This window comes from Lipophrys pholis (assembly GCF_963383615.2).
Source record: "Lipophrys pholis genome assembly, chromosome: 21".
In the NCBI taxonomy this organism is placed as follows: Eukaryota; Metazoa; Chordata; class Actinopteri; order Blenniiformes; family Blenniidae; genus Lipophrys; species Lipophrys pholis.
In genome coordinates this window covers 4,658,833-4,674,882 of record NC_137649.1, presented here as the reverse complement: position 1 = coordinate 4,674,882, position 16,050 = coordinate 4,658,833, and the positions used below count along the sequence as shown (strand labels likewise).

Below are 16,050 nucleotides of genomic sequence, written 5' to 3'. Positions count from 1 at the left end.
ATTCTGTATTTAACATCACAGATGTGGCGAGAGAAAAGCAGAGTAAAGTTCTACACACTAAAGGAGGACAGCGGATGAGCCGTGTACACAAAGCAGCAGTTTGAAGGAATTTTTTTTTCGGACTATTTTTTTTACCCAAATTTCTCACACAAAAGCATGTGTTTAATTTTTAAACAGTACAGTCTGTTCCCCTAGTGTTGAAAAAAAAAATGACTGAAGCAACACAACAGGACATCAGTTGTCATTGTAATAGAACTCAATGTTAAAAGTTGGGAAACGGGTGTAAGTATTGTAAAAAGGAAAACAAAAAAACTTGTTCGTGAACGTCAAAGCACTATAAACTGAATGCACAAATAAACCCAAAAGGCAGTCCTGCAGATTTGTTTAATGTGGAGTTGAAGGATCAGTCCTGGTCAGAAATAACTCCCAGGTTCCTCACAGTGGTACTGGAGGTCAAAGTAATACCATCCAGTGTTACGATATCTTTAAATAATTTCTCAGATGCAAAAAATTCCATCTCATCCAGGATTTTATGTCTTTAGGACAAGCTTCTAGTTTGGTTTGGTTTCACATATAAATAGATTTGTGTATCATCAGCATAACAATGGAAGTTGATGGAGTCTTTCCCGATAATATTCCCTACAGGAAGCATGTATAATGTGACAAGAATAGGTTCTAAGACAGAACCCTGTGGAATTCCATGACTAACATTAGTCTGAGCTGAAGAGTCATTAACACGAACGAAGTGGAACCTGCTTGAGAAATATGGTTGAAACCAGTTTATTGCTGTACCTTTAACCCTGATTAAATGTTCCAGTCTGTGTAATAGAGCATTATGAGATCAATAGTATCAGAATGCATCACTGAGATCAAACAGGACCAGAACAGAGACCAATCTTCATCCGAGACCATGAGATCACTGACCAGGACTGTCTTTGTTCCACGATGAGCTCCGAAATACAACTGAAAAGACTCACATAGATCTTTTGGTCACGTAGCTAACCCCAAACAACTATTTCCACAATTTTAGAAATAAACGGACGGTTGTATAATTAGCCATAATTAGTGAAAACACCTTGGTTTTGTTAACCACCGCATTCCTTAAGAGGCCAGGACTTTCTCACTGGAGGACAACGTTGACGTCCAATGAGAAAAATACCCCGAAATACAAGATTTGAGTTTAACATCATGTCAACGAATACAGAACGTGTAACTTTTTATAGCAGATGTTTTGGTAATAATCTGACAAACACCTGCTACACCAGAATTTTCTAGTCTCCAACATTCCTGTGGAGATCTGATAATGGGTGTAGGAGGACACTACTGCTCAATACGTACGGGATCAATACAAATCAAGAGAGGATTCAATCAGAAAGTGACTCAACTGATCGTGAGGATTCAGAATTCAGCAGTCGCTCATGAAATCACCAGAATAAACGTTAAGGATGTCGCTTCTTTGAAACCTGTTTTGTTTGAGGATCTGTAATTAGAAATGAGTGACTCAGCCGCGTCGACGGTTTTCCTGTTGCTTTAAACTGCAGTCTGTCGTCATGGACGCTGTAACCTGAGAGTAATCAGAGCCTCACAACAGGGAATACACGCCAGCACCTCGACTCGAAATAATCGCCGGAGCGTGGCCTCGTTGGGCTCCCAGGGACCGCCGCACCGCCTCAACCCCCAATTTAATCTGCTCATTATTACACGAAAAAAAATCCTGACTAAATACATCTGAGGAGGTAGATGTCTGGTGGGGTTTCCTCTCCTTGGAGCTGCATGACCTCCATCTTTGTAACCTGACCCCACCCAGTGAAACATAGACCATTTAGAGGAATCACAATATGGAGTTTCTATCAGTTGATAAAAATAGCAGCGGTTGGAGACTTAAAGATGTAAAAACAAGAGTTTTCCTCCAGTGAAGCAGCACAACTTTTAGAAATGATTTGTGAGGGTTACATAGTGGTACTTCTAGGTCAGAGGTCTGCAGCCTCCATGACTGAAACAGCCCTTTTCTCATGATATTCAACCGAATAAAATTTGTCTGGAGCCGCAAAACGTGCTTGATGTCGGCTCTTCCAATCATTGTGAAACAGGATTGTTCACCCACTAATAGGGGACGTGAGCTGGCTGTGGACCGTCGTGAGACAGGTTAGTTTTACTCCATTGATGATGTGTTGTCGCAATAGTAATCCTTCTCTATCTGCAAGGAATTAATAAAAACATTAAAGAAAAAAAAAGGTGGTATTTAATGAAGTGTCGCAGGTACGTATTAGCTACAGTTTGTTAGTTTTTTTAATGTTGTGCCTCACTGCCTTCTAGCCTTTATCAGCACCAATTCGTGTACAGAGCCAGCAGGTCCACAGGTGATGCCATCCACACAGCCCTTCACCTCCCGAAAACCCCTGCTGGTGAGCTTTTCAACCCGTCCCAGGACCTGCTGCTGTCCTTCTACAGATGTTCTGTTAGAGAACCCACAGGAGAGAGTCAGGAAACCAGCTCAGAGCCTCATGGGAGCACAGCCGCTCTCTCTGCCAGACATTCACAACATCAAATGTCTGCGCAGGGCCAGAAGCATCACCTCTGACATTTCACACCCGAACACAACTTATTCTCACTGCTGCCCTCAGGGAAGAGAGACAGGTCCATCCAGGCCCGCACCAGTACCTCAGGGAAGAGGGACAGGTCCATCCAGGCCCGCACCAGTACCTCAGGAGAGAGGGACAGGTCCGTCCAGGCCCGCACCAGTACCTCAGGAGAGAGGGACAGGTCCATCGAGGCCCGTACCAGTACCTCAGGGAAGAGGTACAGGTCCATCCAGGCCCGCACCAGTACCTCAGGGAAGAGGGACAGGTCCATCCAGGCCGGCACCAGTACATACTGTGAACACTCAACAAACTTTAAGCATCATGTGTAAGGATATATGTTCATTATATGAGTATCCTCTGTAATGTCGCAAGTAGAAATTGTAGGGTATTTGTATGATAGTACTCTCATACTAAAAGACATTCGTGAATAGACATCAGACGTTTTCATTTTCTATCAAATCCTTCAAGTTGAGGAGATTTGTTAACTCCAAGCGGAGGTTTCCAGCTGAACTTGTGGTGTAAATGTTACGTAATGCTTTACTGCGAATCTATATCTGAGCATTGCACCACTGAGCTGCTTCTGGCAGGAACTTTCAGTCGATAGGCAGCGATGTCAGATTTAACGGCTTTTCTTGAGATATGAAGACCAGTCGGTTACTGAATGAGGGAGAGGCAGACATTTTTGTTTTCAGGTCTCCACTGACATCCATGATACATCAGATTTATAACTTTTTTCTATCCTCCAGATTTTGGAATTCTGATTCGCAGACCCAGGGTGTTCGACCTGTGGCACATCTGGCTCTATTTTGCTTGAGGAACGATGATTCAAAATGGCATGGTGGTGAACTGCAATCACTTTTCTTTAATATGTAAACTTGTGCAGGTTAATCCCACAAGGTTTACTAAACAAATCAACAGAGTTAGAGGTTTGACTGAAGCCTGTTGCGGTTCAGATTCCACCTTCATTGATGCTGCCTCAGTTCTGCGTGAACTCACTCAGTGTATCTGTCAAACTGCAGCTCCACCTAGAGTTAGAAAGTGTGAAGCTCTTCCATTAAAATGAAGTAGACGTTTAAAGGAAGAGTTTGAAAAAAAAATTAAAAATGCTGATTGATAAAACCAGTTTCAGTGTTTTTAGCCAGTGTTCTTCCAATAACATCGCATGTAAATAGAATAGGACAGAATACTTTTATAATCTATAATCCTCTGGGATGATTATAGGGATCAAGTGCTGGGATGATTCCATATATGTCCAAATGACTCAATTTAGAATTTGGTGCATCTTCAGTTCAGGGGTTAACGTGAACATGTTCCCATGCTCAAATATCATCAAAATCAAGATCAAAATAATGAAATAATAAAATCAATAAATAATAATTAGGTGATACACTGATTTTGTCGCCATATTAGAGATAATCTGATCTCATTTTCACTTGTGGGATGATAGACTGGAATCCATTTAGTAGAAAATGACTATTTCAAATGATTTTTTAACTTAAAGAAAATAGAACGTAAGATAAAATATCATTCCAAAAAATACCAATTCGGCAAAAACAAACATGCTAAACAATTAGCATAATTAATTATTATGTAATACCCTATATATTCCTGAATAATGGTTAAGGAAGGTATAGTCAATATTTATATGAAAACATCGTCCTATTCATATTAAATATACAACAAATACATTAATAAAATCATGGAAATAATAAACCATGGGTTGGGTTTTTTGCCAAACAATGTATAATACTTTGACACTTTCATAACAGTAAGTACATTATACTTAATACATTATGTGGAAACACAAATAACTTGTGTGTATGCAAAAGATCATTTTATGAAATAAGACGAAACTCTGTGTGACCCTGGTCCGATCCCCACCCAGGACACTTCGGTCGTGGAGCTATCCCCAGTTTCAATTAACTCACATAATGTACATGATTAAAGGTACATGTATTTGTAGGAGTAGTAACACGTTCATTTAATTGATTTGACTCCTATTGCAAAGTAAATGTCAATAAAATGACTATTTTCAATACTAACTCAAGTATATAAGCAAAAATACGAGTTTTAACCTTCATTGTACTTTTAACTTTGAAGATATAAGCTGATTATTTGGTAAATTTTAAAAAAAAACACTCGTTTAGTTTCCAGATTCCTGCAGATTTGTACTGCAGTACCCAAAATGTGTCAGCAGGGGGCAATAAAAGACCATAAATAAGAAGGGACCCGTCCAGCGAAAACTTCAGCAGGAAGTATTTGTGGGTTTATTTATATATTTTTTTCCTTTTAATCCTGCGCATGCTCAAGTTAAGTCAGGCTGTAACAACATGTGACTGGAAGTGTTTGCCTGCAGAGTTCAGATTCCAGGAGTCGCAGGCTGCTGCACAATGGTGAGTTCACGCTGCATTTACCTTTGACTTTTCCTTTAAATTACTCGAAGCTGAAGCAGGAGGTCAGATTCGTTTACACAGTTACAACACAGATATTCAATACAGTAATGTATATAATGTCAAGTAATTCAAGATTATTTCTGTCAGTGGGATCAGTGTTTTGTTTTTTTAGACTTTTCCTGGCAGTGTATTAGAGGTCCTTCTATGTTGTTTTTCAAACAATTCTTAAAATGACTTTCTTCACCTCCATTGAACATAATAAACCAGGAAGGTTTGTTTTCAACTGCTTTCAGACTTTAGAATTAATGTGTAACAATTGAATGCCACGCTGGCATTTATGTGTGAATTGGATGTATGTTTTAAATTTGAAGTGAATTTCATATGGTCGTTTTAAAAAGCCAGTTCAATCTTGCAGGTAAAAACCTCCACAATCTAATGTGTTTTTGTTTTTTTTTATTTTCAATGAGTAAATGAAGAGAGTTGGAGGATCTTATTATGGTTATCAAAGTGCAACATAAAGGGAAAAGTTGAGTTTTCCAACAGTTGGTGTCAGAGGACGAGCGATTTATCCATCTTTAACCACTTTGTCCAACTTCCTAATCTTTATCCACCAAGTCTAATCTTTATCTGAGTCTAGAGCAGCGGAGTCAAACATAAGGCCCGGGGGTCAAAACCGGCCCATGAGAAGCTCCAATCCGGCCAAACCACCAGGCAAATTGTAAAAAAAAAAAAAAGAAATGTATTCGTTTTTTAAACAATTTTCTTAAGCAACACTGAGACCTGAACTGAGACATCAGTGGTGCTGCCATGAAATATAGTAAACGAGCATTCGCCTCAAATTCATGCTGTCAGGGTGAGTTTGTGGAAAAATGTTGGGGGAAACAAGGCCTTAAATGGTGCATTCTAATGCATTCTGGACCACTAAATACTACATTGTGACATGTGACAAATTGTAGGACAAGTAAGTATTGAATGAACCAAACACCAAATATGATATGGGAAACATACTTATTTAAAAGTGCATAACTGAACCTAGAAGTCTAGTTTTCATTGTGCTGTAATAACCTTTGAATTCTTGCACAGTGTGAGTGATGAAATTGTTACTTTTGCAAGATCAAATGATTAGTACTGAAAAATGTTTACAATCTCCACATAAAGTAAATTTTAATAAACATTTTGGTGCAAAATACTGTGAAATGTAAAAAAAAAAAAAAAAACCTTTCGCGGCCGGGTTTGGCTCCCCTGGTGTAGTGTTAGTGAGACTTAAGCTTAAGAGGAGTCGCAGCTCAGCACCGCCTGTCCGCTCATTAAGGCGCGTTAACAGGGTGTCCGCTCTTATCAGGTCCCATCGTACGAGGTTTGACTGTTTTAGGATCGTACGAGGTTTGACTGTTTTAGACGCCTCGCTGCCTAAAACTGTGAACTGAAATGGAGCTGCTGCTACTTCATCTGGCTTTAGCAGCCAAAATACTGCCTGCGTTCAGTCTCTTCCACTGACCGCGACCAGACCCGCCCCGACCCGACCCAGTGCAGGACTCTGCTGTGAAGCTGCAGGCCGGCGGCGGAGGTGTTTTTGTGTCAATTAAAGAAACTAAGAAAAAAAAGAGAAATTTGAAGGAGCGTTGGCGAGGATTTAGAAACGGCAGCCTGCCACTCCTAAATGATTGTAGAGGAAACACTGAAATGTAAAGTTATGTGACTGGTGCTCCTCCTTTTCCTCCTCCTCCTCCTCTTCTTCCTCCTCCTCATCCTCGAGCTGCTTTTTGAAAAGCAGCCAGCCAGCAGGAGCTCCATGAATGCTTGAGGAGCACGTAACTCCCTCCTCCTGCAGAGTCAGAGGTCAGGGTGATGTTTGGTTAAGCACCGTGATCCTGTTAGGGATCTGAATGGACCACACACACACACACACACACACACACACACACAGAAAACACAAAAAAAAGAGGTCATTGTGGATGTGTTGCTTCACGGTGCCGCAGCCGGAGAAACAGTGGAGACGTTACAAACGGCTCCCAATCACCTTTTTTAAGGTATTTAAGCCTCCAATTGCACAAACCTGGAAAAACTATTATTGTCCGAGTCTTTTCACGTTAAAGCATCAGAAGATTCTGTTTCTGAGTCCGAACCCAGATTTGAATCAGCGTGTAAACAAGCTCTTCCATGAAGATTAGACCGTATAATAGTTATTTCCATTATTCTATCGGTGTGTTTCTGGTCTCTATACAGTCAATCAGTATGAAGCCACTCAGAAGGTTTCACTTGATTAAAATACTTTTTACATGTACTGCAACTAATTACAAATCAAAAGGAAGAGATTGTGCTTGACAAAAGAGCCACGGCCGTGTTTTCTTTCCGCCTTTCTCCCAGAGTTCAGTGGGAGTGGGCTCGTCCATGCAGGTTCATGCGGTCCGCTTCGGCCCGGGTCAGGAGCTGCTGGGATGTCTGCGGGCCTTCGTGGACCAGAGGCGACTGCGGGCGCCGTTCATCATCACCTGCGTGGGGAGTCTCACCAAGGCCACGCTGCGGCTGGCAAACGCCACGGCCACCAACACCAACGAGGTACGTGGATCACAGACGTTATTCCTTTTACATTGACATTTGATCCATTTAATACATGAAGCTACAAGGAGCACAAAATAAAAATGCCTGTAAAGATTTTATTATTATTTTACTGTCAATTCTTATACTATTAAATAGTATAGATGAAGTAGTCACAAATAGTTGGGTTTTTTTTACAATCTTTTCTAATGCAAGACGTCCCTCCAAGTAAATTTTAAGGGTTTATTCAACTTCCATTGAAATACACCTATAATGTGAGTCTGTAATGTATTCACATGTCTTCTGGTTGCAGTTCGGTGCTTCAGGAAGCATTTGACATTCATTTAAATTACACAAGTGGACGTTTTACAACAAATTTCTCGTTAAGTTTTAGAATTTTAATGTCAAGTTGACGTTCTTCTTTACAAGGTGATGCACCTCAGCGGCCACTTTGAGATCGTCTCCCTGGTGGGCACGCTCAACCCCGAGGCCCACCTCCACATCAGCCTGTCGGACAACGAGGGGAAGACACTGGGCGGCCACGCGCTGGGAGACCTGGAGGTGTTCACCACGGCCGAGGTGGTCGTCGGCGAGGCGGTCGACCTGCAGTTCATCAGGGAAATGGACGAGAAGACAGGTTTCCCCGAGCTGGTCGTCCAGGCGCGGTCAGATTAATCAGTCCAGAGTCCATTTAGAGCTGAACACATTTCCTCCATCTCCTATCAAATCCATATTGATTAGATAATTCGTCATTAAGCGTGTAGCCGCAATGGGTGTGAACTGAAGCCGAGGCTTTAACCTTTGTAATAATGACTCCTAGTTTTACTAAATAACAGCAGCAAACAAATGAGATAAAGGATCAAAGTGGATCATAATAATCCCAACAAGGCTACTTTCTTCTCTACGTGAATGTTCATTGATCCTAAACTGCCTAAACCTTCATTTTTAAGTTTTACGAGATCTTAGAAAGTTTATAAATGTCGATGTCTGATTATTTTAAGTGTCAAATGTGAATAAAAACTGGAATAAATAACAGTCATTATGGTATTTATTGAGAAGATAAATATGGATGTTATGTCATACCCTCCATATAGTCATTAAGTACTTTTAATGTGGGTCATTTTGTACTTCAGTCTCACTAAACTTATCCGCTTAATTCAATTCAATTTCAACTTTATTTATATAACACAGTCATTTCTAGGTGCTTTTAACAGAGAAAAGAGAAAAACCCAACAAATACCTCCGGTTTTGTTTTCTCACTGTTCATGTTTGTTCTACAATCTTTTCAGTTTTGATTATAGGGGTGAAAACGCAACTTTTTGGAAAAACGTCTGACTCTGTAAAAATGGGGGAAACACACATTTTAGAAAATGCTCCGTTTTCAGGGAAACGGGGGAAATGCTCGAAATCCGTCTCTGTGGAAGTGGAGACAAATGCCTCTTTTCTCAAACACTCCTACTCCTACCTGCACTGTGGCCGTATTAACTAGTTCTCCTGCACACGCTCAGTAGAGACGATCAGAACGTTTCCTCCAGAGTGTCATGGCTCCCAGTCCAGATTCTCCTGGACTCGGTAGTTTCATAGCTGACCGTCACCGTCATCAAGTCTGCCCTGTCAGTTGGGAGACGATTGAGGAATGAAACCCACAACTTATCAAAAAGCTTCTCATTTTCTTCCAATCTTGAGCTTCAAAGTTCCTTTGAAGTTCCATTGGAGTTGTTCATCCGTGGAAACATCATGTCTGCATGTCCAGTCTGAAATAATTGTGTTATTTGTTATCGGTTCACAGAAGCGTGGTGGTTTTGTCTCTTCCAGGATGGAGGAATGAGTGTGCAGGGTTGTGAGCTGCCTCCGGGGGCGCCGTCCGTCCGGGCGGGCGGGCGGGCGCCAGCGAGCAGCCGGGCGTCGGTGGGGTACCCGGGCGTCAGCGGGCCGCATTAAAGCCGCTGGTACAAAGCGTTCCCACTGCAGCTTTGTGCTTTTGTTTCGCTGTGTTGAGGCAGCATAGTGGCCGGGGGGGGGGAAACGTTGGTGGTCCGTCCTGATTCTCCTCCCCTCCCCACCCATCCCCAGCCCCCCCCCCCACACACACACATGGAGACAGCATCCAACTAAAAGCAGACCCGCTTCCTCGCCCACTGAACAAATTAGAGGGCGACATCTGCGGCGCAGGGCGGATGTTGCGTGTTTGAAATGTGGCGTTTGATCTAAAGACGCCGGCTTCTCCTCTTTAAACGACGTCTTAATGCAGTGGGAGGTGATTAAACGGCCCCGCCGCGCTTTCTCACAAAGGGACGTGGCGTCCTTGTTTGAAATGTGAGTGAGTCGCGGGTCTTAAAGTAATGTTTTGCTGTTTATTAATGGACGGCGGTGGCGGCGTCCCGCTGCGAGACACCAATTACATTTTACTGCCGCCCTCTTGCTCATGGGAAGAGTCGACTTTAATCTCTGCACAGCGTCGGTGTTTCTCCGTCTCACGCCGCAGCTCCATGGATCCAGTTTTGATTTTAATATGTGCCCAGATGAAAGTGCGCGTGTGAATAAAATGTGTTTGGTGCTGCGAGATCAATCGGTTTAGGGTTGATTGTTTCAGGGAAGTCATTCAGCTATGGAGGCTGGGAGATGAACTACCAGCAAACTCAATGCAGGTGCATCTTGTTCCCCCGTTGGAAAAGAATCCGTATGAAGGAATGACGACTGTGTCTAATTGTGTCTCGTGTTTTTCTGACTCTTTAAAGGATAAATAAGTCTTGACACTCTTTTTGCATCCTGTTGTAACAGATTTGTTTCTCTTTGTTGTTTTTTTGTTGTTATTTATTTAGTATATTTTGGTTTTCACTTTCCCTTGCTGTACGGTTTTGTACATTTTTTGTAGTTGTGCATCTTGTTGGTCCAGTTTTTTTTGTAGTTTTGCACCTCTGTGTGGCCGCGTATTTTCATAGTTTTAAATCTCTGTGTCGTTGCATCTGTTTGTGGCGTCTTCTTTGTACTTCTGCATCTTCTTATGTCATTTTGTGGTAGTTTTGCCTCATTATGTAGTTCAGAATCCTGTTGTAGCAGGTTTGCTTGTCTTCATGTTACTTGTGCATCTCTGTCGTGTAGTTTTGCATCTTTTTGATGTAAACTTGTATTTTTTGGTGGGGTGTAGTTTTGCTTCTGTTGGTGGTAGTTTTGCTTCTATATAGTAATGGATCTCTTTGTGGTAGTATTACAATTCTTTCTTGTAGTTTTACATTGTGATTTTGTTGTTTTCCATCAATCTGTGGTAGTTTTGCATCTCTTTGGAGTTTTGCATCTGTTTGTTGAATTTTTCTTCAATATCTGGGAGTTTTGCTTTTCCATATAATTCAGTAGTTGTTCTCAACTTTGTAATCATTAACTTGAGTTTGCATTAGTTTTCTCTCTATAATGATAAATTCCCTTTGTTGTAGTTTTGCATATTGTTGCACTTCTGCCTATTTTTATTCTAACTTTGTTGTTTTGCATCTCTTGGTTTGTACCTTCGCATATTTTGTTATTGTTTAGCATTTGGGGTAGTTTTGCCTCTGTATGCTTATGAATCTTTTTCTGGTATAGTTTAGCTTTTTTTTTTTTTTTTTTTTGTCAGGAGTTTTGCATGTGTATATACAGTAGTTGCACATCTTTTTCTGGTCATGCACCTTTAAGCAGTCGCTGTGTACGTCTTTGTAATTTCTGTTATTATGTTACTGTGGAGCCCCGGAGTGGCCACGGAGAAAAAGAAAATAACTCGTGGGAACGGGTTAATAAGTCGTTCCCTCAAGTTAATAATGCGAGGGAACGAGATAATTTAATAGCGTTGGCAGAGCCGGTGGCTCTAATTGAGCTGCTGTGCTGCAGAGCTACTGTGCCGTCACACACAGCCGCGTCGGACATAAAAATTAGAAGTAGTTTTACATTGTCGGGTTTTTTTTCAGGCTTTTCAATGGTGACATCACTGAAACTAACTTCACTTCCAGGTCTTGTATCACCTTATGACCGCAGGCTGAGGTCCGCATGAGGCTGCATTGCTCTCCGCTATGAGACGCCCCATTATTATTTACTACCCCACAGAATGTCTTTATAATGAAGCGATACTTTTGGTTGATCGGCAAATACAAAACAAAGTACATACTACTGTAAATGAAAGCTTGGATTTTTGGAAATAACAGCCACTGGCTCCCGCATCGCTACAATATAACTCGAGAGAATTAGTTTGTGGTTACAAAGTACTATCTCGCGGCCACCGATTGAATTATCTCGCTCCTTCATATTATTAACTTGAGGGAACAACTTATTATCTCGTTCCCACGTGGTATTTTTTTTCTTCTCTACAGCCTCTCCGGGGCTCCGTATATTACACCTCTGTATCATTAAAAATGCTTTTGTGGTAGAACTTCATCTCTGTTGAAGTTTTGCTTGGTTTTGCGTTCGTTTAAATTTTCAACATCTTTTTCTTGGAGATTTGCATCTATTTCATTTAACATTTTGTTTTATCAGTGCATCATATTGTTGCCACTTTGCACGTGTTTGAATCAGTGTTTTGTACCTTTTTGTTTGAAATACATTGGTAGCTCTCATTGTTTTGTGGCCAAATAGCAGTTATAGTTATTTAGTTTATTTTGTAGTTGTGTAACATGTGGTGAATGGCTGCAGGTGCATTTCAGTCTCTCTAGTTCAGCGTTGCATCTTTTTTTTTTTTTTTAAAGAAACTCATACTTTATTAATCCCCTTGAGGAAAATTTCTTCACCAAGGGGATCAATAAGGTAGGCAGCCATATAACATTCAGGAGGGAGCTGATGGTCTTGCTCAGGGACCCCCGGTGAATGTTTTTGGGCTGTGGGGGAAACCGGATTACCCGGCGGAAACCCACACAAACACGGTATTTGAACCCACGACCTTCATACTGTGAGGCAAGAGCACTAACCCATGCACCTTTAGTGTAGTTCTGTGTTTTCTTTGTGTGTGTGTGTGTGTGTGTGTGTGTGTGTGTGTGTGTGTGTGTGTGTGTGTGTGTGTGTGTGTGTGTGTGTGTGTGTGTGTGTGTGTGTGTGTGTGTGTGTGTGTGTGTGTGTGTGTGCGCGCGTTCGCGTGTGTATGTCACTTTTGTTTTTCTGCCGATCACAGACTGTGAGGAGGCTCGTAATTCCTCCGTTTAGTATCCGCTCTTTTTCTCATTAGTGACTTCTCCTCCCTGTCGCCTTTTGTCCCTGCGCCTGTAATATCTGTCTGAGTAATGAGCGGATGGATGGCTGAGATGAGATGAGGGGGGGGGGCTGTGGCGCTCTGAAGCCGCCCCCTCTCTGCCTCACTTCTAACAACACCAGCCCAGGTCATTTGGAAGTCGGCCGCCACACAAGAGACGCCGTGGTGGCGGTCGCCGCCCCCCCCCCCCTCGCCCCCGCCCCTCCTTCCCGGGGAGCCGCCGCTGATCGTCCAGCTTTCATGTGTCAACCAAACATCTTCTGTCCTAATGACACGCAGCTCTGTTTGAATGTCTCAGCATGAGGGCGGAGGGCCGCGCGAATCACACACACAGATCAAAACACCCGAGCTGCTGCTGCTGCTGCTGCTGCTGCTGCTGCTGCTGCTGCTGCTGCTGCTGCTGCTGCTGCTGCTGCTGCTGCTGCTGCTGCTGCTGCTGCTGCGGGAAGTTCTCACAAGTTGTTGTTGGGGTTTTTTTGTGTGTGTGAGTTTTTATGTATAAAAATGTACAGATGTTTATTTTACAGCTCACACAGAGGTTTTCATACAGCCAGTGGAGAAAGTTTCTCAGCAGAGGTGGACGGTGGACATGAGTCCTTCACAAAGTGTCTTCTCCAAAACCGTCCTGCAGATAATTGGGTGTAAAGTGAACCCAGAGCGGGACGCAGTGTTTTACAAATCCTTCACTTGGAAAGCTTCCGCTTCCGCTTTTCCAGTTTTGCTGAGTTACAATTGATCTGAAAAGTTCAGGTCAGGAAGCAACATGGCCGCCTCCTCTAGGCCAGCCCAACCTTTATCCTCAGGGACCCAATTCTAACCGTTTAACTATTTTATGTGAAATATAGTTTCTTTGTTATATTCTGTAATGATGACTTCCTTTCCTCTCAGGATAAACTCTTTGGGTTCACACTCCGTCTCAGGGTGTTTGGTGGTCTGGCGTCACTTCAGGTTAAGTTTCAACCTTTAATTCACCACTGACAACACAACTTTTTGAACGCAGCTCTCAAGGTGGAACTCTCTAAAAACACTCCGACTCTGTCGCCATGTTTTAACGCCTGTGATATTTATTCTTTGTTCTTTTCTGTGAGGAGCGACGCTACAACCGTTTCCCTCTGAGATTAATAACGCATTTCTTTTCTATTCGATAAACCCCTGATAAATGATCTGTGAATAAATAAATCTACATTAAAAATCTACATTTTATGAATATACTTATAGACACAATTAATTAATATATCCAATGACCATTCAGCTATCTAGACATATACACGTATATGCAATCAAATCTGTGCAATACTGCCATATTGTCCTGTTATGTTTTTGTGAAGTGCAGCTCCACCCTCGCACATAGAGAGAGAGAGAGAGAGAGAGCACACGTGAATGTGTTCAAAATATATTAATATTAATAATAATTAATTATAGCTTAGTGTCAGGGGGTGGACAGCATAAAGCACGGGCGCCACTGTTGGCCCACCATATCACAATCACTACCACACTGACTGTTGTTAATCATCCAATAAGACAAATCCAGTCATTTTATCAGGGTCAAATCATCTATTTTTCCTGGACTGATCTCATCTTAATCCCTCATTGTGAATGACAGGAGAATATCTTCTTTTCTCTGAAGTCTGAATATGTTTCCATGGAAATGTTTGTACAAAACAGGGTTTTTCATACATTGTTTTCGATATTTACTTCCAAAAATAAATTTTTGAAGGCATTGATTTGTAATGGATTTCTTGGTTGTTGTTTTTTTTTTTCCAATTCCACTGATTATTACAATAATGGTTTGAATTAAGAGAAACTATGTATTTGTTGTAGCCTCGCTCCACACTTGGTTGTAGTTTAAACATATGCCTGATATTTCATGAATTATATTCCCTGCTTTTTGTCATTGTATTCCACTGAGTTTTATTTGAGGGGACTGACGAAAGCAGATTTAAAATAACATCGACGCTCACTTTGTTGTTAATAGCCAGAAAAATACCTTTGATATGCTTGGATGAGGCATTTATATATGTTATTCTATTTGATGCTGTAGTTTGATTGTGCTTTACTTGTTGGTGGATCTGGTACACTCATTCAAAGGAGAATTTCAAACTCACTCCACCTTACAAAGATTGAGGACCTCGAACAGGCATCGATTGATTCTTTTGATTTCGTATTTCCACCAGGGGGCAGCACAGGTCAGGAAATTTGAGGAGAAATTATGCAGGCGGCTCCTTTAACCATGAATTTGTTTCAAACTGGAAGGAAATCCATCTGATTCCTATTTAGATAAGTGAATGTGGTGGAACATTTATGAATGGATGAATACTTGAATAAATAAAGGTTGTGTTCTTCTTGTTTGTTTGTTTGTTTGTTTGTTTACAATGAAAATACGTTCTTGCCGCTGCACATGCAAAGAATAATGAAATGTTTTTATCCCCGCGAGGTTTTGTTTTTGCTCGTCCATAATAACTCGTCAAAATAACCAGGCACCTTCAGCTTGTTCATCTTGGAAAGCATGAGTGCCAGTGCAAACACATTTGGCGCCACATATTTATGGCTGCTCGTACTTCAAGTGCCTTTCCTCTCGTCCCCGCTGAGCTGCTTTGTGTTTCCAAGGTCTTCCTTTGAGGTGGGATTGCTGAGGTTTCTTTGGAAAGAAAGCCAACTGATCAACAGGAGAAAAAGACATCGGCGGCTGCAGACTGCACCGCCTCACAGGGCGACGCGATCACATGAAAGCTCCGTTGTTTACTGACTGAACATTAAACCAGGAAGGTAACACCGAGGTTAAGCAAGCGGCTTCGGACTGTGACAGCATGGTCATGTTTGAGGCCCCGTTTATGCGACAACGTTTCATCTGGAAACGCATCGTTTTTGTGTTTTCGGTTCAGAAACGTTCAGTGTTTACTCTGCAATGCTTTGTAAACAATGTCCATTGACACGGAAATGGCAGAAACCAACGTAGTTAGCGTGTAGGGCCACGAGTGTGTGCAGCTGGTGGTTTCTGAGAACACCACACTATAAACACATGCAATGGCGAGTACATGGACATCCATCTTTCACCACTTTTTTACAAATGCGTTTATATGCGCTCTCAAAAATGTTGTCATTATCTGATTCTATAACGTCAAACATAAAGCCTGTGCCCCAAAATCACCCTGCAAGATGCTGTAATCCGGCCAAAACACCAAGAAAACATGGATTTTTTTTTTTTTTGATTTTTTGATTGCCGCCCCGGCACCTCTTGATGCTGTTAGGATGAGTTTGTAATAACATCCATTATGCAACAACGATAGAAGTTTTTTTTTATTGTATTTTACAACAGATGGTTTCATTAGAATTT

At 41.7% G+C, this 16,050-nt stretch overlaps 1 protein-coding gene across 1 annotated transcript; it reads left to right on the top strand.

The window, feature by feature from the left end:
• The first annotated feature begins 4,883 nt into the window (after positions 1-4,883).
• Positions 4,884-8,549, top strand: LOC308126726 (bifunctional protein GlmU-like). Its single transcript, XM_080491302.1, has 3 exons — positions 4,884-4,975; positions 7,343-7,534; positions 7,943-8,549. Exons 1-3 carry the CDS (start codon positions 4,973-4,975, stop codon positions 8,186-8,188), a joined length of 441 nt encoding a protein of 146 aa, XP_080347428.1. The 5' UTR covers positions 4,884-4,972; the 3' UTR covers positions 8,189-8,549.
• The last annotated feature ends 7,501 nt before the right edge of the window (positions 8,550-16,050 follow it).